Source organism: Lytechinus pictus, unplaced genomic scaffold (genome assembly GCF_037042905.1).
Source record: "Lytechinus pictus isolate F3 Inbred unplaced genomic scaffold, Lp3.0 scaffold_19, whole genome shotgun sequence".
Taxonomy (NCBI): domain Eukaryota; kingdom Metazoa; phylum Echinodermata; class Echinoidea; order Temnopleuroida; family Toxopneustidae; genus Lytechinus; species Lytechinus pictus.
Window position 1 is genome coordinate 11157665 of NW_026974140.1, and position 21090 is coordinate 11178754.

A 21090-nucleotide genomic window follows, 5' to 3' on the forward strand; every position below is an offset into this window, starting at 1 on the left:
TAAAAAAAAAAAAAAAAATGATGCGAGCGCCAAGCGCGAGCCAAGAAGTTTGTGACTTTTATAAACCTAAAATGTATTATGTTTGACTTCAAAAAGGGTATTTCATTTTGAAAAAGGGCACATTTCATTAAAAAAAGGAAGTTTCCATTTTGAAAAAGGTTTTCCTACGGGAATTTTTTCTGGGGCAAATGCCCCTAACCCCCCCCCCGCAGTTCAACCGCCCCTGAGTGAAGCAAGCGCGATGTGCGAGCAGAATTTTGTTGGGGGATTTAGCTCTTGGAACTTGACATTCGAATAAAACTCCTTTTGTAATCATGATAACAGGATGAGTATCTAACCAAACAATGCAAATGCAAAGCGTTGAAAATATCTTATTATACATGTATAGGCCTTGTGGCGTACTGACATAAAAGTGGATATTTCAAAGATTGTTAGTTGGAATTCAGTAATGGGATATATCTCTCTAATGAAATGATGCGAGCGCGTAGAGCGAGCTGAACATTTTTTCGATATTCATCACTTTTTGTAATCATGAACAGGATGAGTAACTCGCTGAACCAAAACTACGAAAATCATCATGAGCATGATTGCTTTTAAATTGAATAAAAAACAGGAAATACTTTTCTTTTTAAAAAATACCCTTCTTCCCTGATCTTTCCTTTTTTCTTTTATCTTTGCTCTTTTTTTTCTTAGCAAACGGCGGGGTTCCGCGGAACCCAGGGAACCCCCCCTGGCGATACGCCCCTGAGGGGGACACGATTCAGGAGATGGGGGACATCATATAGAATGGCCCCCTCATGATTTGAAATAAAAGAAAATTTCTGCTTGCTTTTGGAGTTTTCATCATCTTGATATCAAGAATTGTATTTCTTGATGTAAAAAAAAACTGTTTAAAGGTCTTGTCATACGTGTGAATGTTGTCGCTCATATCATGCAAAGTTACTGCGCACCTAAATCATGTGAATGCGCATGTCCAGTGTTACGTCATGCGTAACAACGTATCAAGTTTATATCGAACAACGTAGAAAAATTACTTTAGAGACGCTAGGCAGAACTTTGCTAGAAAGCTGAAATGCAGACATTTATCCTATAGTTCACTTAAAAAAATAGAATTTAGGCTTGAAGTACTGACCATAGTCAAGTCAGCTTCATCTTACAAATCATTTTTTTTTAATAGGAAAATCAGAATAAAGGAAGAATATTGGCTTAATTCTTCCGTAACTTTCTAAAGAATACTCTTGAGAATTGATTTTATAGAACAAAACTAAAACAAATTTAATAATAATAAAAAACAAGCCATCATGGATGACGACCCATTCCAAGATGAGGACAAGCTCGATGACCTCGCTGCAGAGGATATCATGATGATAATGAATCCTGAATTGAAGAGGAGAAGGGGTGGGGCGACGACCAAGACATTAGAAGAAGCCAGTGCTATCATCCAGGCTCACGTTGAGAAGGTTTCTCCGGAAGGGATGCCGGGTGATGCCAAAAAAGATGCCGAAAATCAGGAGGTTAGATTATCAATTTTTATCATATCGTTGTAACCTTTATTTTTTCATTCTAGTCAATTTCATTTATTCAAAGTTTTGATTAAAGCTGCTTTAGATAGATAGTGGAAAAACAAGCCAATACAATAGTTATGAAGTGAGCCAGTCATCATGCCGGCCATGTCACATATTATATATATTGGTTTTCTCTATTTACTCTTTAAAATACAAGTAGAGCATAGTTTCAGTGAACAGCTTAATTTACTTGTCGTTTTTTGTTAACGTTATTTCGTAGCTGCGTTTTCTTTGAAAAACTGACAAGTTCACGTATCTCAAATAAACCTTAACCGGTAATATGTGAAATAAAAATGCCTATTTCAATCGGGAATTATGTTTGAAAAAAACAAAATCAGCGATTGTTAAAACGAAATATACTTTCTATATTTCCTCCCATTCCAGGAATGAGTTTGTTTAGTACCATACGTAATAAGTCACTGAACCATATTATGTGAAACATACTATACTTGGTTGCTAACCGGTTGATACAATGATTTTTTTATTATTAATCAGGAAGTATATCGAACACCTTTACAACGCTTCCGTGCCATCGCCAACACAGTCAAGCACAATCTGAAGTGGTCAAAGCTTCTTTCTAGTGAGGAAGATTCCAAGTCATTCACGGTTCGTCAAGCTGATGGGACGGAGGAAAACACCCTTACCTTCGATGTCAATGCATTCAAATCAAACGTCCAGTCGATGAGTACATTGCCCCCGATGGCTAAGAACATCATGATCAAGAATTCATGGGAGAGAACGAAAGACGAGCTCCAGTATCTCTTTGGCTTCGTTGATAGGGTATGATTTCATTTTTAATTGCGACCCCGAGCCCCGGCCTGCTTTCAGATTTTTTTTGGTCCCTCCCGTTCTCTCCCCCTTTTCGCTCAGAGATGTACGGAGGATTCAAATACAGAGTAATTGTATTGCCTAATGCCCGTCATGAAAAAGAACAACATATAATTATTTGTCAAAAATTGATGAATCCTTGATTCTGGAAAAACGATATATTCGCATTATTTATATATCTGCTGTGAAACTAGGACAAGACTTCTGTTCCGGTTCACCAACTTTCATCAAAGACTTCTTAGTTGTTGTTTGTCACTTTGACCGGCATTTGACAATACATTTACTCAGTTCTAGAATTCTCCGTACGTCACTGAGAAAGAAAAAATCTCTTCTGCAAGAGTTCAATAAATCTTTAATCACACGTTAATCACACATTTTACTTTCTGAAGGATATATATAATTTTGTGATATAGATTTTGACATGATATGAGATAAAGATATTTTGTTTTATCGTGTTTTTTTTTTTTTTTTTTTTTGGGGGGGGGGGTCGGGGCATAGCCTTTACCCTGTACGCCAGTGCTCTACCGGGCTCCCTTCTCTCTCGAATTCAATAAATCGTACATTCTCTGTAATACTCAATACTATAATGAGAGATAGTTTTACTCTTATTTAATGTAATATTAGCATGAATATAAATGGGTGGTGGGGGGGGGGTGGGAATAGATTATAGGTTGCAACCCATCCACTGGCTTGCTTTCAGTCGGCCTATACGCCTATATCGGCCTATATAATAATATTATGCGTTTTTCCCCATCCGTTCTCCAAGCAATCCCTATAGGCCTGCCATAGCGTCATTCAGTTGCCAACTCATATATTTTGGATATGTTATTCTATTCCTTCCTTTGATTTATTCTTTGTTTAGTTGAAATGTTTCGATCGATACTCAACGACAATCCGACATGAATTAGCTGCTGTGATCTACTATGATTCCTTTGAGGCTGGTCGAGTGATCGTTCGTCAAGGACATCCTGGTCTTGCTTTCTATTTCATTCTCTCTGGATCCGTCATCGTTGAAGTCAGTGAGACTGATAAAAGGACGGGTGAGAGATTACAAGAAGTAGCGCCAGATTTTTGTCTCATGTATGATTTTACCTATGTCAAGCAAATATCATCCCATTTGGTGGTCGTACGCATTTGGGGGGGGGGGGGAAGGGGCAGGGAGCAGTTGCCCCCATAAATTTTTAAAGCTTACATTTTTTGAACGAAATCCATTCATTTCACTTTATAAAAAAATGCAAAAGCGCCCCATGACAAGATCGGTTGCTATGCTCCCTCGCTTTCGAGTTTCTCTGAAAAGTTTTTCATGACTTTTGTTTTCCTTCTGCTAATTTCAAATGTTTTATTTTATTATAAATGGGATTTTAATTCTATTGGATTACACTATGATCTTTCAATGTTGGTTTTCATTTTACTTTCCTGATCTTTTTGATAGCTTATATAACTCCTGAAAAAGAAGCGTGGAACTATTTTTTAATATTGCAACAATGTTCTTGAATAAAAAAAGTTCAATATCAAGACTATTTTTAAGTAAGAAAAATGACGATGATGTATCTCCGTATTCTGAACAAATGATAAATGGAATAGATAATCAAAAAATAAAAGAAATAAAAAGAAAGGAGACGTTGAAACATCATTAAGTCCATCCCCTTCCCCCCTTTTTTTGGAGAGGGTTAGGAGGAAATTAGGTCACCTGGCGCCTTTCCTATACGAGAAACACCTCCCCTCCCCACTTCTAGGCCTCCACAATCAATATTTCTTCACGGACTTATTTGTATACATGAACATTTTCCTAGCGATATCCAAGCTATACATTATCCGAATTTGATTGAATCATGATGTGGAATATTTAGAAATGGAAATTGTAATCAATCACTCTCTATATTCTGCAATTAATAATGCATTATTTTAACCATGGACCTATTGTTTTTACTCACGATGCAAATGGTAAATTCGTTACTATGGTTACAGGTGAAACAAACACGAGACAGATGGGGGAAACCTATGCAGGGGCAAGTTTTGGAGAACTTGCTCTACTTCATGGTACGAAACGTGGTGCTTCTATTAGATGTAAAGGTAAGAAATGGCAACATGTCGTTAATAGATTTAAGATTGTACTCAAGACTAGAGAAGGAAGTAATTTGCTAACTCATCAAAAAGAATTAATGTAACATAAATTTAATAGAATGGGTCTAGCAGAAGAACTAACATTCACCAATATTTTATGAAAACGATCTTATCGTCAGGGTGAACTCCTTTAAAAAGAAGTTGGGCTGGTTTAATTTTTTTTAAAGAAATATTTACTTCGACGTCACATTTCTATTCTGTTTAGTTTGAAGGTTCTGAATGTCGTCCATTTCAGTTTCAATGAGGGCTCTGCTTCATGTTTTCTTTTGATTTAATATGTAGAAGTTCTGTACAATTCAGCTTATGCTGCGAACAGTCTTAAAATAAAATACCATTATTGGTATTATCCAGTGACCATCGGAGAAGGTTTTAGGTCGCATGAATAATAAATCTATAACTGATTTTAATAAATCTATAAGTAATATTAAATAAAAAATAAGTGAATTATTGAACCTGATTGAGGGTCTCTTTCTGGTGGTTACCGATATGTTATTACTGAATTTCAATGGTTAATAATTATAGAATGATATCATAATAAACACACACACCGTCCCAAAAACATTCCCAAGAGCTAACACAGCAACAGTTCCTTTAGATAAAGAAAAACTTCAAATACATGTAAAAACAAATTATACAAATAGATTGTAAATTACTAAATATAAAAGGGTATACCAATTAATCTAATATAAATTTGAAAAGAATTTGCAGTCGATTTTAAATACCTTTCAAATGGTACTCCCGCAGCAGGCCAGGGTGTCATTCCATACAAGCTTTTTATTATAACAAATACACATTTTACGTATTCACAAGTTTACTATCAGCCAATCAAATAATAAATAATAATATAGGATTTATATAGCGAACGTATACACCTTGATAGGTGCTCAATGCGCTCCTATATTACCCCGGCTAAGCTAGTCTACCGATTCTGGTGCGCACAGCTTTTTGAGGAATTACTTCCTGCCGGTACCCATTTACCTCACCTGGGTCGAGTGCAGCACAGTGTGGATACATTTCTTGCTGAAGGAAAACACGCCATGGCTAGGATTCGAACTCACGATCCTCTGTTTGAAAGGCGAGAGTCAGAACCACTAGACCACGACGCCTCCATGATTAGAATGATTTCAGTAGCTTTTATCTCTTATTATAATAAGTTTTATGAAATGGACCAGTATCGGCTTTGTCAAAACGTGCCTTATTAATTTCTATTTTTTTTTGTAGTTGACTCTGAATTTCTTCGTTTGGATAAACCCGATTTTGACATGGTTCTACGTCGTAGTTATCAGCAGGAATGGGACAATAGATTCAAAGCATTGAGTTCACTCTCAACGTTTAGTGAATGGACAGACGATGAATTAATAGCTACCAACGATAGAGCAAAGGTTATTGAATATCAATCGAACGCCGTAAGTTCTCTGTCTTCTTTGTATCCATTAACAATATTAAAGAGCCAGATGACGGACGGGGCTAAAGTTTTGACCTGTTTGATACAATTTTAAAAAATAGGTTTTGACATGGTATTCAGAAAATAATACAATAATTACTATTTCCGTTTCTTTTCTTCCATTTTCTCCTTTTCTTGGTCGGGGGGGGGGTTGCCCTCAAGCCCCCCCCCCCCTCCATCTGCACTTTAATAATACGAATTTCCCCACCTATTAATTCAGGTCATCGTGAGTGACCTGCAAGAGGCACCTGACGATGTCTACTTCATCATGTCTGGCGATGTCAAGATCGTCAGGGAGGTGGTCCTCCTACAGAACAAACTACCATTCGGTAGAGTCAAGCTAACTCCACCTCCCCTTGATGCAAACCATGGGGTGTCACCCGACTTTAAACTCGAGAAATACCAGAAACTGGTTCGCAAGCTTCTGCATATTGCCACCATTGGGAAGGGGGACTTCTTCGGGGTTGGTAAGTGGATATTTTATTTGGATAGGGCCTAGATCGCTGTTTTAACCTCTTACAAAATGTTCTTTACGAATTTCGGTGGTATTTTTCTGGCGGTAACTAGAAGACGATATCATTCCAATTTATTGTGGAAACGGTACCACATTCCGATTTGCCGATTTTCTTGTCATTATTCATACTGAAAAAATTCCCATAGTTCCTGTGAAGATGACGAGCCGCCCACCACGTGTAAGTAATATTTATCTATTGTTTCATGGCTATACATAGCGAGAGTTCAGGGGTTAGTGCATATGAAATTTAGGAGGGGATTAAAGGGGGGTATTTAGGTTTTCATGGTTCTCAAATCTACGTATATCGATGGTGGTTAATCTTGAGCTCTCTCATATTAGGTAATATTTTTGTTAATACCTAGTTTCCACTGTCCCGATTCACGCCACGATTGAAGCGGTGGTCACTCTCCACATGGCCTGCTACGCAACCGCGTCCAGAAAAAGCGTCGAAAAGGGTCCCGTTTCAGGCACTCAGGCGTCGTCGACGTCTTTGGCAACAAGGGTTGCATTTCAGCACCATTCGCTGGTAAATCGCCGATTAGGGTAGCCTTTTCTCTCTCTTCACGTCATTTAGGGTTACCAATTTGGTTATGAAGATAACGCCATTTAGGGGTGCAAATTTGGGCAAATTTGAGGAGACCCTGGAGCAGACCTATAAACACCATGAAGGGGGTGATTTTAAAGGATAAAGAATAATCCTCGCACACGCTAGCGCGCCAGTCCTAGCTAGTCTCTTACACCTGCCTCTATACTATTACTAGGCAGCACGCGTTACCTAAACCACATGCCACACGTTGCAAAGGATGCTATGCTATTATGTTCCGGGCCTGTTTGAAGCGACTATGCCTGGCTTGCAAGGATGCAAACAAATAAATATGATTAATGTATGTATTTTTTCAACACATTAACAGGTAAGGATTCCATTCTTTAAAGTTTTGATAAGATTAGTAAAACGAATGGTTAATGATGCATCAGTCAGTCAATTAGGCAAGCAACATTTTTCACTTACATTCATCAATTTAGGCTAAAAGAAAAAGATGGCTATTCAAAGTGGCTGAGAGAGGTGTCCTTGAGAGTAATCATGTTGGCCTTACTTTCAATAACTTCAAAAAATTGAATTTATACCTGCTGTATTCATGGGCGGAAATCTCTCCTTGAAGGTAGGGGGGACCCCGGGGGGGGGGGGACACAATGAGTTTTCCGTTTTTATGTTCTACAGAATTACAAACTCAAACACATACACACATACATACATACATATATATATATATATATGTATACATATTTCGAAGAGGGGAGGTATTCCTAACTAAAGATTAAAGGCCTCAATAAATAATGCGTGCGCGAAGCGCGAGCCCAAATATGTTGATATTTCATAAATTGTGACCAGGAAATTGAACATTCTGAACATTTTTTGTGATCATGAACTAGATTCGAACCTACCTATACCATTAATGCGAGCGCGAAGCGCGAGCTGAAAGTTTTTGATTTTCCAACCTAAAAACTAGAGATTCTTAACAGTTTTATAAAAATCATGAACAGGATAGGAATCTAATAAAATAATGCCAGCGCGAAGCGCGAGCTGAAGGTTTTTGATTTTCCAACCTAAAACTGGACATTCTTAGCACTGAATAATGAACGGAATAGGAATCTAAACAATGAATGTGAGCGCGTAGCGCGAGCTTAAAGTTTTTTATTTTCCAACCTATATAAACTGGACATTCATAGCACCTTAAAGGTCAAGTCCATCCCAGAAAAATGAAGATTTGAATGAATAGAGAAAAATCAAACTAGCATAACGCTGAAAATTTCATCAAAATCGGATGTAAAATAAGAAAGTTATGACATTTTAAAATTTCATTTATTTTTCACAAAACAGTGATATGCACAACTCAGTGACATGCAAATGAGACAGTCGATGATGTCCCTCACTCACTATTTCTTTTGTTTTTATTGTTTGAATTATAAAATATTTCATTTTTTACAGATTTGACAATAAGGACCACCTTGACTGAACCATATAGTATTGAAACAAAGCTAATTCTACATATTCATGGAGGATTTAATCTTTGTTTTACTTGACAATGAGGAGAAAATAAGAATATTTCATATAATAAAATAAAAAAGAAAAAGTGAGTGGATGACGTCATCGGTCTCCTTATTTGCATACTGACCAGGATGTTTAGAATATAACTGTTTTGTGAAATTAAGCGAAACTTTAAAATGTCATAACTTTCTTATTTTACATCCGATTTTGATGAAATTTTCAGTGTTATGTTTGTTGGATTTTTCTCCTTTTATTCAAATCAACTTTTTTTAGGGGTGGACTTGTCCTTTAAAAGAATATGAACAGGATAGGAATCTAATCAATTAATGCGAGCGCGAAGCGCGAGCTGAAAGTTTTTGATTTTCCAACCTATACTAGACATTCTTATTACTTAAAAAAATATGAACAGGATAGGAATCTAAACAATTAATGCGAGCGCGAAGCAAGAGGTGAAAGTTTTTGATTTTCCAACCTAAATACTAGACATTCTTAGTACTTAAAAAAAAATTATGAACAGGATAGGAATCTAAACAATTAATGCGGGTACGAAGCGCGAGCTGAAAGTTTGTATTTTCCAACCTAAAAACTGGACAGTCGTAATACTTTTTCAAATCATGAATAGGATAGGAATTTTACTAAACAATAATAGATTCGAGCGCGAAATGTGTGCTGAAGATATGTCATTTCCGGCCTAAAATTGGTATTATTAGTATATTTTAAAATCAAGGACAGGGTAGCTATCTAACTAAATTTTAATTAATGTGAGCGCGAAGCGTATCCTGATATTTTTTTTCCGACCCCAAAAGTCATCTTCTTTTCACCTTATAGCAATGAACAGGATAGTATCTGACTCAACCATATTACTGATGCGAGCGCGAAATGATTTTTTTTTATATTCAGATCTGAAAACTGGATCTTTCAAGCACTTTTGAAATAAAGAACAAGCAGTTTATCTATATAAGCAATGCAAGCGCAAAGCGCGAGCTATTTTTTTATTCAGATTTAAACCTACAAATTATGAAAGAGATGGATATCTTCCTATAAATGATTTGATTTCATATATTTCGATCTAAAAAGTGAAAAAAAAATCAAGCACGTTTTTTTTTTAAATGAAGAGATGGCTGTGTATTAATGCAATGCGCGAGCGAATTATATATTTTTATATACTATGACCTGAAAGTTTTCTTTTTTCCAGTTGTTCCCCTCCCCTTCTATCACTTAATTTTCATCCTCGTCCTATCTTTCTTCTTATTTTTCTCCTCACCTTTCTATTTCGCGCCGCCAATAGGGGGCAGACCGCCGCTTTGCCCCCTTGATATACTATGATGACCCCTCCCACGGCAGGAATTTTGTGTAAAAATGGAATATAAAAGTCTCGTTAATAGAGTATTTAAAAAAAAAATTTGGGGGGATTAAACGTAGTTAAAATTCACTGCGAATGATTAATCATAACTCATGAAAACTATTCATTTTAATGAGTACGCGAACAATGAAGACGGACAGTCAACCTGCCCGAAACGTCGATGCTCTCTACTGCTTCTGCTTATCATCTCTACTCGCCGACTCAAGCAAGCACCTCCTCATCCATCCTACTACTCAAGCTTTTTCAACTCATCAATCTCTTCTGGTTTACAGTCCTTTTCAGGACTACATTCAAGAAAGATTACTCTACTCTCAAATTTCCACTTTCTCGCCTATCCATTTCGTTTTCTTTTTCTTTTTCTTCTTCTATAATACTCCACATGGTGTACCGTAAACCACATTAGCGATCATTTTTATTAGTTATGAAATTGACAATAGCCATCGATGTCATCAATGTCATCACTCTTTGGCTGGCATATAGGGCTAGATGCGAGTTCGAGAATAGTCGGGCTGGTATGCCTTTTCTTTTCCTATCCAAGTTCTTAACAAAAAATTTATGTTTATATATATTTCGAAATTCGAAGATATATGTGTATAATTTCGATTTTGAATTATGTATTTTTTCCATAATAAAAAACCTCAAATAGTAGGGGGACATTTGATATTATGTCCCCCCCCCCTTTCCAAAATGGTAGGGGGGACGCGTCCCCCTTCCCCCCTGGGATTTCCGCTCATGGCTGTATTTAACATCAGTCATCTGTATGGAATCAAATTAATCGATTTCGATGTTTACGCCACTTAAGGTGGCTTTTCACATGGGTTACGCCATTTAGGGTTACAAATTTAGTTAATGTAGTTACGCCATTTAGGGTGCATATTTTGAGGTTGATGGACACGGGTGGTACGTAGAATTCCATGTGTTACGAAAAGGCCAATCGTATCGTTCGTAACGGATCACACGACAGAGGGAACGAGGAATAATTGCATACAGTTTCCTTCAAAATAATTTATTTATTTAGTGTCCAGTAGACTTTCATAAATGCATTTATGACGAACTTCTCTTTCTTTCCCAACCTCCGATTTGACAGGCGAAGATCTACGTAAGACGCATTTGATCTCCCTACACAAGGCCGAAGTCATGCTCGTATCGAGAGTGGCATTTATGCGTCATGACCGTGGCAAATGCCTCCTTCCGATGAAGCAAGAAGTCGAGGAGCTCTTTCCGACATACGACGAGACCTTCGCCGGCTACCTCGTCGACAAGAGATGGCGTGCTTACAAACGAAATCTGGTGAAAGAGGTTGCTAGCAGACGACAGTTTCCACATAAAACCACCATTGAAGATGTTCCTCTTATTCTTCGGCGGGAAAACTCACTGTCAACGAAATAATGACTTGCTAGGTCTTATGAATAGAATTGAATTGTATCTAGCGATGTAAACCTTGTTAGGCAGAAAAAGATACTTCATGGAATGATGCGATCGATTGCAAAGTGTATATCAATTCCTGTTGTCATGGTTATTTACCTTTAAAAAAGAATGTGTCATAAAAATCTTGAATTTCCACGATTTAAAAGTCACACAGTCATGACAGTGTGATAAGAAATTTTTGTATATGAAAATAAAAACTCAGGAGGATATAGAAGAGTTGAATAATTGGAAGAGGTAAACAGGTGCAATCGGCATAAAACAACTTGATATAGCTGCGTATCATATTCGTATTGCAATATGAAAAAATATCTTTATTCATTTAAAAAATCATGTATTTGTATTCATCGTTAAAATCAATTTACATACATTATCTGGTCTTACTTTCTTATTCATGCAATTGATACTTATACATTTCTATTTTAACATGTTTATAATTCTATTTATTTGAACTTTTTGTTAACATATTGATTGTTGCATGGAAGTCCTTTATGTGAATAAATATTTTAAAAAACAGAAAGATATAATGAAAATGAAAGTAACAAACAGTCAACAGCGTTGTTTGCTCTTTATTTTTTGAAAGGTCTTTTATCAATCCTGCCAATAGAATAACATTTTCATGTATTTTTCATCGCAATGCTATAGGTCCATATCGTATATTATCATGGATATCATGAATGTTGTATACCCATCAATAATATAGGCATTGGCGTGTTACCATGGTTGATTGGGGAAACTGTCGGTGATAGTTGCCGTAAATGATCCTCCATTCACCTTTGTATTTTAACTTAAGTTTTTTTCCGCAGATAATATATAGACATCTCCAAGAATATAATATTCGAGAATGTATAGAAATTCGATGATCAACTGCACTGCACAATTCTATCAAGACATTAATTGTGAAAGAAAAACTGTCATGACATATTCTTATGAGTCATCAAAATCACGGTAGAGGAAGGCGGGGCAAGTTGTGACACTTTTTGCATTTTGCCTGCTAGAATCGATATGACTAATAATATTGTAGAAATAAATACTTAGCCTTTAGATTTGATTCTTGGGAGATATTTTTCACCTATATATAACTTTCTACCCCGACACTGAAAGTCATTGTGACCTTTGTAAAAAAACGAAATGGCTCAACTTGCCCCATCTATGGGGTAAATTGTGCCACCTTCTGGGGTAAGTTGAGCCACAAAAACTATGTACAAAATGTATGCGGGAAGAGCCATCATGTCAATTTTTTATTTTAAGTCTTTTCACTTGTTAGTTCTCTATAAATACTAACATCCTCTAAAAGTAAAAGAATTTGTCATGTGATATTGCTCCTTTCTGCCTGCATATCAATGACTTTTCACGTTTTTTTTTTATATTATTATTAAATATTACCATAAGAATTACTATGGCTCAACTTGCCCATGTTGGCTGGCTCAAATTACCCCAGTCCGAACTTAATGCGATATTTTCACATCCACACGTTTCTTATGCATCCATCATCTAAAAGACTATGACAAGAATGAGAATCCATACCTGGACTAACAATATTGTTCTTATTTCTTTATTATATTCAATGATGTGTGCGGGTAAAAAACACTTATCTATTTCACACCCTTTTTTACTTTTTTGGCTGAAATTTGTATTTTTCCCTCTAAAAAATACTTTTTGCTTCAAAGTTGAAAACAATGTGGTGAGGTTAAGGGTTATGTAATGGGTCATCAATACATTACACCACCACAATGTCTGACTCATTCATTAAATAATCATGCATAGGACATTACTCGCTTCTCAGGAGAAGAAAACAATTCTGCATAGCCACGAGGAGACGCCACGAAGGGGGGGGGGGTAATTTAGAAGCGACCGCCCTATGTTTTTTTTCTTCAATAATTGAAGAAAAAAAATGGAGAGAAAATATGGAAAGGGAAAGGAAAGAAAAAGAGCATAAAGAGAGCGTTTTGCATCGTTTATCTCAATAATGCCCCAATTAATTCAATTTAAAAATCAAAATCACTTTAAGGTCATCTTGCCCCCCCCCCTCCACCCATTGAGATACCCCGTAGAACCCCTGTTACATGCTCTTAAATTTAGTTTTAAAATTTTGACATGCACTCATGCCTACGTCATGTAAGTGTTAACAATACAATATATTATTACACACAAGACTATACGTTTATGGGCCGCATTTCATAAAAAGTCGCTATGATAACAAGTTTTGCTAGAATGTCAACTCCCATGACAACAGTGAGAATGCTGCTTTTAAATTGGTTCTTCCAATGAAAAGTGATATTCCAGCAAGATCTTAGCAACCTTTTTCTTTTGAAATGGAGCCCTGGAATCTAATTCGTAATCATGATATATACACATGTCTTGTTTTCTCCCCATTATTGTTCCACAATGAATAAGTGTACAAGCATTACGGTTAGACTCGTTTTCGCAATCTTGAATAGTACTTTTCAGTATATATAATCTCTACAAATTACAGAATGATATTTACATATACCAGATGAACTCCGAAGATACTACATTTTTATTACGCTTTTACTAATGACTAATATATTGTAAGAAACTCATTGAAAATGATATAGTGCATGAATTTCTGGTAAACTTTCATGAAGGTAGATGAATTCAGGATAGGATTTTTTTCTAAGATATTCATTCAGTTGTGCAGATATAGTAGTCTTTGTAATTGAATTAATAATCAAGGGTGAAAACACACCAGTAGAGTAGATTCATGAGAAGAAACCCAAGAGGGAAACCAATTCTAGCCAACTCATCAATTTTACTAACGCTGTTGAACGGTTTCTGATCTTTGCTCCGCCGGAGTCTGCTCTCCCTGTATTCGGCATTTCCCGTGATGCAGTTGAGTATGTCAGAACATAGGTTGTTCGAGTGATCCGAGAATCGCCGATCTTCGTCCGAAGGTGTCCGAGATACCTTGCCCTGGTACCTCGTAAATCCTCGGATGAGAGAGAAGCGCTTTTTCTTCCTTCTCATCAACGAGGCTTCAACTTTTTCCACCTTTGATTGGTAGTTCGGGGGAGAAAAAGAATGAAGGAATTAAAAATAGAGGGGAATTCAGTGAACATGATAAATATCGAGTTATAGTTCTTGCACTATGAATATATAAATATTTGTTTAAAGAGCCCCTTTAAGTTTGGGAAAGTCGTCCAAAAGCGTCAGTTATACTTTTCGATTCATTACTGCACAATAACGAAAGATCATAAAAATGTTGCTGCGTGTATCAATATGGATGATACTAACACAAAGCCATGTTCTAGTGGATCTATTTTACGATTTTATAGGAACATAATTATCTTCGGATCGGTTGTTCGATCAAAAAAAAATACGCGTACTTTTCTTCTCGAACTTTGTTCGTTATTTAGTTTTTAACGGTGTTCTCATCGAAAAAGAATATATGAGACAAAATTTCAGGATATGATGTTTGTAAATATAGCGTTCTTATTTCCAGTTACGTAAGACTTGTAAGATATAAGTGCCAAAAAAATTATAATACAAAACCGTACAGAGAGATAGTGCCAGATGTATAAAAAGAATAAAAATTCTAATTTTTATGTCAAACTGACAATTTTTGAGGTGCATCAATAACGAATTTGCTCTACCATTTGTCCTATATTTATTAATAAGGAATCCGTGGTTTTCTCGACAAAGGACCCCACCCCTATAATAATGAATAGCATTACAAAACATACCACAGCAAATATTAAATAAGAAAGTAAAAAAGGGGCCTAAGCTTTCGATCCTAGCAGAATCTTCGTCGGAGGCAAAATGACAAACATATAAAGTGGAACAACCATAATATAGACCACAAACAAGCTACAGCAACACTAGAAACAAGGGGACAAAAGGGGCATTAGTGAGTAGAGAAGACCTTATATTAAATAATCTGCATTGGCGCGAGTGGAGTAGCTCATGCACAATGACATTACATTTGCGGCCAATTTGAAATCACAATTTATTGGTAAAGTGATTTTCAGTCACAACTTTTAACAATTCATAACTCCCTCATGTCCGTGTTCGTCCAAATTGTCACAAATCAGCTTATCAAACATTTTTCTTGCAGTTCCGAAACAACATTCTCTTGAACAAATTTTTCGGAATTTTGAAGATGAAAGTGGGGATAAAATACGAATAATGCGGCAAGCAGTAAAGGGGTTGGTGTATGATAATTGTTTTCGACAAAACTTCAAAAAGTTTCAAAGGAAAACTTGATTTGTTTATTTCTGGTCGTGATTTTTAAAACAGATTATTTACCTGGGCTTGTGCGATGTCATCCTCCTCATCATCAGCCATTCCGGGTAGCATACCCGTCCTCCTCTTCGTGAAGTAATTTACCGTGGCGAACTCGATGATGGCTCCGAGGACGAAGGCAAAACATAACATGATAAACCAGTCAATGGCCTTAGGATATCCAACCTTCGGAAGCACGGCTCGGGCACTCCATCCAAGGGTCGTGATCGTTAGGGTGGTCATTGTCCCTTTGTGATTAAAGAATGGAACATAAAACAGCATGGGTTTAGTAACAAGACCATTGTGCTGTCATTTCAGAAGAAAATACAGACGCACCACTTTCTCTTAACATCCTTAGTTATACTCATTTTCGTTTATCAATTTTCATACATAATTTTTCACATTCATTTTAACTTCACAACAAAGAAAATATTATTTTATACGATTTTCATGGAAACGAAAAGTTTTTGTGTTATGTTCATTCTGTTTTTATATCTACAGTTCAATCTATTTCAATATTTCCGGAATCACTCCATTTTTTTAGCTTTACTTAAAAAAAGAAAGATAATTCATATGAAACATACTCATTTCGGTAACCGTGGTAACCATACACATTGATTTATCTGTATTATGTCGAATGTGTTGTATTATAATTCGTATTGCCTTTTGTGTACTGTTTTAGTAATTGATTTGGTATTGGTTTTTAGTCGAAAAGAAACAAATTTGTTTAAACCACAAGTCATAACGCATAAAAATAACTGGGCTAGAAGTATTGCCAGTCATTGACTAACTGCAAATTGTATTAGGCCTATGTTTATACTCTATGTTTGTTCTTTTCCAATAAATTTTCTATCTAAACAAATTTTGAATGCGTTTTATTGCAAGTTTCAGGATGATTTAGTGTCTGAAAATGCCACATGTTTCATTTGCTACAAAAAAATCAATTCTAATCAAGTGTGTTTCCTGGCTTTCTCTGTGTTCCCCTGAAATCGGCCCTTCAAGAAACAATCGAAACTCGACTACAAGAGGGGAAAATCCATAACTGCGCTTCTTGAATCAATTCTTATTAGCTTTGCCGGGAACCATTGAGTTGGCCTGTATCACTTTCTGTGACACCCTTGGTGCGAGTAACAACACCAGAAGTCAAAACAGTTGTGCCAAGGGCTGCCGAAGGGTAAATCATTGATTACACTTCCGATGCGCTCGAAAAACAGATTTCTTCTCGGTTTTACATGAGATGAAGTGAGGGACATGCTTTAGTCACACTAGTGAAACTGACTCCAAACCGAACGATGGTATGACATTGGACATAACGTAATAGCTTTGATCGTTCAGGAATCCGGTTGGTTAGTCTGTCTGTTGCCTAACCCAGCTCTTGTATCATGGCTAGAAGGGTTATGCAATTCCATCAAAAGTTACAAAAGGGAATCGTCACTGACTATAGACAGATAGGGCAAAAATGGCGACGAATCGTATGTGAAAGCGACTTTGAAACTGACGATAAACAGAGCCACAAGGAGTTTTAAAACAATAACATTTAGGGGGAAAAAGAAGACAGGAAAAACAGAATATTATTGAATTTCAATTGTCCACCGGAAAATGATATATAGCGGCTATATAGAAAATACTTTCTCTTATGCAGAATATCTTTAGGGTACAGCACCAAACTTGTTTAATTAGTGCGTACAAAAACGTGAAAATGACAATGAAAATGTGATTTTCTGCATGTTCTACGGCTTCAGCTGCCCTCTTCAAAATAAAATCCAAAGCCCCTGTCTATAAGGAAGGCCAAGGCTCTACTTACCGAGGGCCACTCGAGCAGGTGTAGCTTCACGGTTCAACCAGAATGAAACCCATGAAAGACCCACTATCATTACACACGGGAAATAAGTCTGGATGAGGAAAAATCCAATATGGCGCTCCAATCTAAACTCCACTGTCAATACGGTTCGGTTACCTGATGTGGGCAAAAGTTTTGATATTGCATTTAATAATCAGAAGAATGATTTGAAAAAGAAATCTCAACAGGTCACTTCAAAGGAACATTTAGTAATCTTAAATCTACAATTATTGTTACTTTTGCTGTTTTGAATTGATTTATTTTATCATGATCGCAAGAGGTTCCTTGACACAGTTCATTAAAGAGTTTAAAAATACAATGATATACATAAAGAATTCACAAAACAAAATTAAATGGAAATCATGATTTAGCAATTTTTTTGTAGGTATTTGTAAGAAATGTCAAAATTAATATTTTCACCCAAAATTATCTTTCTACCAGCTATTAGTGTATTATGAATAAAAACATGTGTCAAAGGTTATTGAAGAAATAATTATGTCATTGATGAGGAATTGGGAAAATAAATAAGCACGATACAGCAAAACTTCGGGCCTTATTCCAAGCAATAATGATGATGATGATGATGATGATGATAATAATGATAATAGATTGCTCACATGTGCTTATCTGCGTTAGCGATTTATTGTGGTCATTTCTATATTAGATGACTTGACAAAGTTCACTTTAATATGTAACTTTACTAGATCTAGAGTGATTATGGGGATAAAATAAGAATTAATCTTGATTTACATTCTTTCTCATGAAATCAGTGTTTAGTGCAACCATGGCAACTACTTTCATGAATCTTTAATACAACGTTTTTAAGATATACGATATTACCATGGAGCTATTAATAGCTCCATGATATTACCCTGTCTTTAGCGCGGCTACCCTATAAATACGAGGTGTTCTCGGGGCATGCAAAGAATTCCATCCTTCCTACAAGGTACCCGCTATACACGTGGGTGGAGAGTGGCAAAGATGCTTCCTTACCAACCCTATTCGATGGTTTGATCCAACTCTTTCCCTCCCATCCAGTGAGATTAAACTGAGCTAAGATGAGTTCATCCGAAGTATCGATAGCCAGTGATTCATTCGGAGCAGGGTATTTCCATGCATAGATCACATCCTCTTCAGAATAGCTATCTAAACATAGGGAGGGAAGGGAGAGAGAATTAGAGACACGGAAAGAGAGATTTTGATTGTTTAAAATCGAATATTTACAGCGAAATATGATTTAAAAATAACGAAATATCTTTAGATAAAAGTACATTCATCTTAGTATTAATTGTACTGTACTTTTCGATTAATCTCACAAACATCTACATGATCGTTGGAGCATTGTGGCCCAGTGGATAAGTCTCCGGACTTTGAAACAGAGGGTCGTGGGTTCAAATCCCAGCCATGGCGTAGGTTCCTTCAGCAAGTTATTCATCCACATTGTGCTGCACTCAACCCAGGGGAGGTGAATGGGTGAATTTATTATTATGATCATGTAGGAACTTCCTACATGATCATGAAAATGTGGTCTAGGGAATCGATCTTCAAGATCGATTCCTTATTCCAGACCATTTTTTTAAATCCACAAAACTATTAAGATTCTAGTCATAAAAAGTATGTTGTAAAGAAATATTCATTGAATGAATTTATTTTCATTTTCCATTGCGTATTTCATTTTCCCTATATTAGACTTTGCAAAGGAAAAAATAAAATATTTTCTCATAGTAGGAATAACTTTTTATGATACAAGATATCTACAAAAATCACCCCAATAACACATTCAAAATGGACATTTTAAGAGAGGAATGCAAAGCTTACATAATGAATGGCAGCATCCCTGCCTCCTCAAAAATGAATTACATAATTTTTAGAAAATAGAAGGAAATAAAGGAATAGAATATTAAAACACAATGTTGTAGTGTGTATGAATATTTATATTTTTTGATAATTAGTAAAAAGAGAAGTGGTAAAAATAAACCACGTTGAATTGATGTAATTCGGCCAATATTGCAATAATCCAAATATTTTTCATATATACCATGTTGCAATGGTATAATTTCGACGATCATAATATACACTGTATGCCATGCAACAGTGGTATAATTTCGACTCTTTACCACGCTGCAGTGGTATAATTTCGACTATATACAGAATACCATGCCATTGTCATGATTGCCGACCAACATGCTTTCTCTGGAGATAACGCCCTGAATGATAATACCGAGGAGCTTCATACAGACTCACGAAAACAAACAAATATGGGAGGGAATGAAATTGGAAAATTATCAAGCTGCTTGCTGCGGGCTAGAGAGAACATCATGAAAACAATCAGTGGGATTCTTGGCCCCTTTTGATGCTTTCTTGATGATAGAAATGGAGAGGCTTTTATCGGAAATCAATCGAAATGACATGTTGATTGATTTTTAAGGAACGCGGACGAGGGGTATAAGGCAAGGGATGCAGTGGGATAACAAGAAATAATGCCTGCCTTGTCCAGTGTCTTGGTATCACTCCGCGGTCTTGAGCGGACCACTTCATGTAATTCTTAAGAGAATGCTTCTTACTTCTCCTCTTTTTGTGTCACAGTCACACCCATCAAACCGAAACCAGACCGATCAAAGCTCTTACGTTATTTTGAAAGGGATTTCATCGGTCGGTTTGGAGTCGGTTTCGTTGGTGTGACTGTATAGCATTTGTATGTAAAACCAAACCACGTAACGAAAACGTTGTTATAAATCAAACTCATTTCAATCCTTTCCATTATCCCTTTCCATCAGTATAAATCTTCTTTGATAATAAACCATTCTTCTCATGGAGCCATATGCAATCAATATCATGTATTTTTTGTTGTTTATTTACTGAGGAGCACTTTTATTTATTCGCCAATTATCATTTCCTTTAGCACTTTCCATTCTTCATCTTATTCTCTCTACAAGTTCATTCCCAACACACTACATTATATTTTTATGTTATCTGTCTCGTTTATTAGTGTACAGCATCTGAATCTTCATTTGATGTGAAACTACTAAAGCCAATTTAATTGAAAGGGTAAATATGTAAGGTTGATAACTATAGTTTAGATGATAATGTAGATTTTCTTTTTTAATTGATTCTCCAGATTTTACTCTTCCGGGCCCGTCTTACAAAGAGTTATGATTAATCCGATTAAGCGCAACTATGGAAAGCCAGCAACGTCAACACATGAAGTACATGTTTGTAAAAGAAATATTTTTAGATGTGATGTATAATCATACGTTCATTGTTTTCTTGAAAATTCAGTGTGCTTCTCTTTGTTTACAAAGTACATCATGCAAATTTCCTGGAGAAAAACATATGACATTGTTGGATTTCCATAAGGTTGATCGGATCAATCGTGACTCTTTGTAAGACGGGGCCCAAGATCTCAATCTATTTCTTTCTTTTCCATTTTTCAAATAATCAGAGTTACAATACATTTGCAGAGGTTAAAAAGGAGAGAAATAATGACAGCAATTGGAACAAACTTATCCTTTTCCCTTTTTTCGGATGTATATGATACTCACTGCTTCCGAAAGAGAGTGGGCAAACTTGAGTGTCCATCGGGTATTTCCGTAGGTCCATGATGCATTGCGCCACCACCGTCAACCTGCGTAAAAAAAATCATGGTGGAGATGATTAGGACGAAGGTGCCATGAGCCTAATAACATCAGGAGCAGCGG

At 36.3% G+C, this 21090-nt stretch overlaps 2 protein-coding genes across 2 annotated transcripts in view; one reads left to right on the forward strand and one right to left on the reverse strand.

Annotated features, from left to right (window-relative positions):
• The first annotated feature begins 1301 nt into the window (after positions 1 to 1301).
• On the forward strand, positions 1302 to 11561 carry LOC129260667 (cAMP-dependent protein kinase regulatory subunit-like). The gene is made up of 7 exons (XM_054898620.2): positions 1302 to 1514; positions 2061 to 2345; positions 3256 to 3433; positions 4362 to 4466; positions 5739 to 5923; positions 6182 to 6428; positions 10973 to 11561. Exons 1-7 carry the CDS (start codon positions 1302 to 1304, stop codon positions 11272 to 11274), a joined length of 1515 nt encoding a protein of 504 aa, XP_054754595.2. The 3' UTR covers positions 11275 to 11561.
• A 1126-nt stretch (positions 11562 to 12687) lies between these two features.
• Positions 12688 to 21090, reverse strand: part of LOC129260665 (gamma-aminobutyric acid receptor subunit alpha-2-like) — a 33883-nt gene continuing 25480 nt past the window's right edge. Inside the window, exons 5-9 of the mRNA XM_054898619.2 lie at positions 20935 to 21017; positions 18386 to 18538; positions 17357 to 17509; positions 15577 to 15800; positions 12688 to 14322 (exon numbers count right to left, since the gene is read on the reverse strand). Coding sequence (XP_054754594.1) covers positions 13996 to 14322; positions 15577 to 15800; positions 17357 to 17509; positions 18386 to 18538; positions 20935 to 21017 — 940 coding nt within the window. The 3' untranslated portion in view covers positions 12688 to 13995. The remainder of the gene's footprint in view (positions 14323 to 15576; positions 15801 to 17356; positions 17510 to 18385; positions 18539 to 20934; positions 21018 to 21090) is intronic.

Excerpts from the sequence above, each read along its gene's own strand:
- LOC129260667 (XM_054898620.2), top strand. The coding sequence starts at position 1,302 with ATGGATGACGACCCATTCCAAGATGAGGACAAGCTCGATGACCTCGCT. Across the intron at positions 4,467-5,738 it reads TGCTTCTATTAGATGTAAAG|TTGACTCTGAATTTCTTCGT; the intron begins GTAAGAAATGGC and ends TTTTTTTTGTAG. Across the intron at positions 6,429-10,972 it reads GGGGGACTTCTTCGGGGTTG|GCGAAGATCTACGTAAGACG; the intron begins GTAAGTGGATAT and ends CCGATTTGACAG.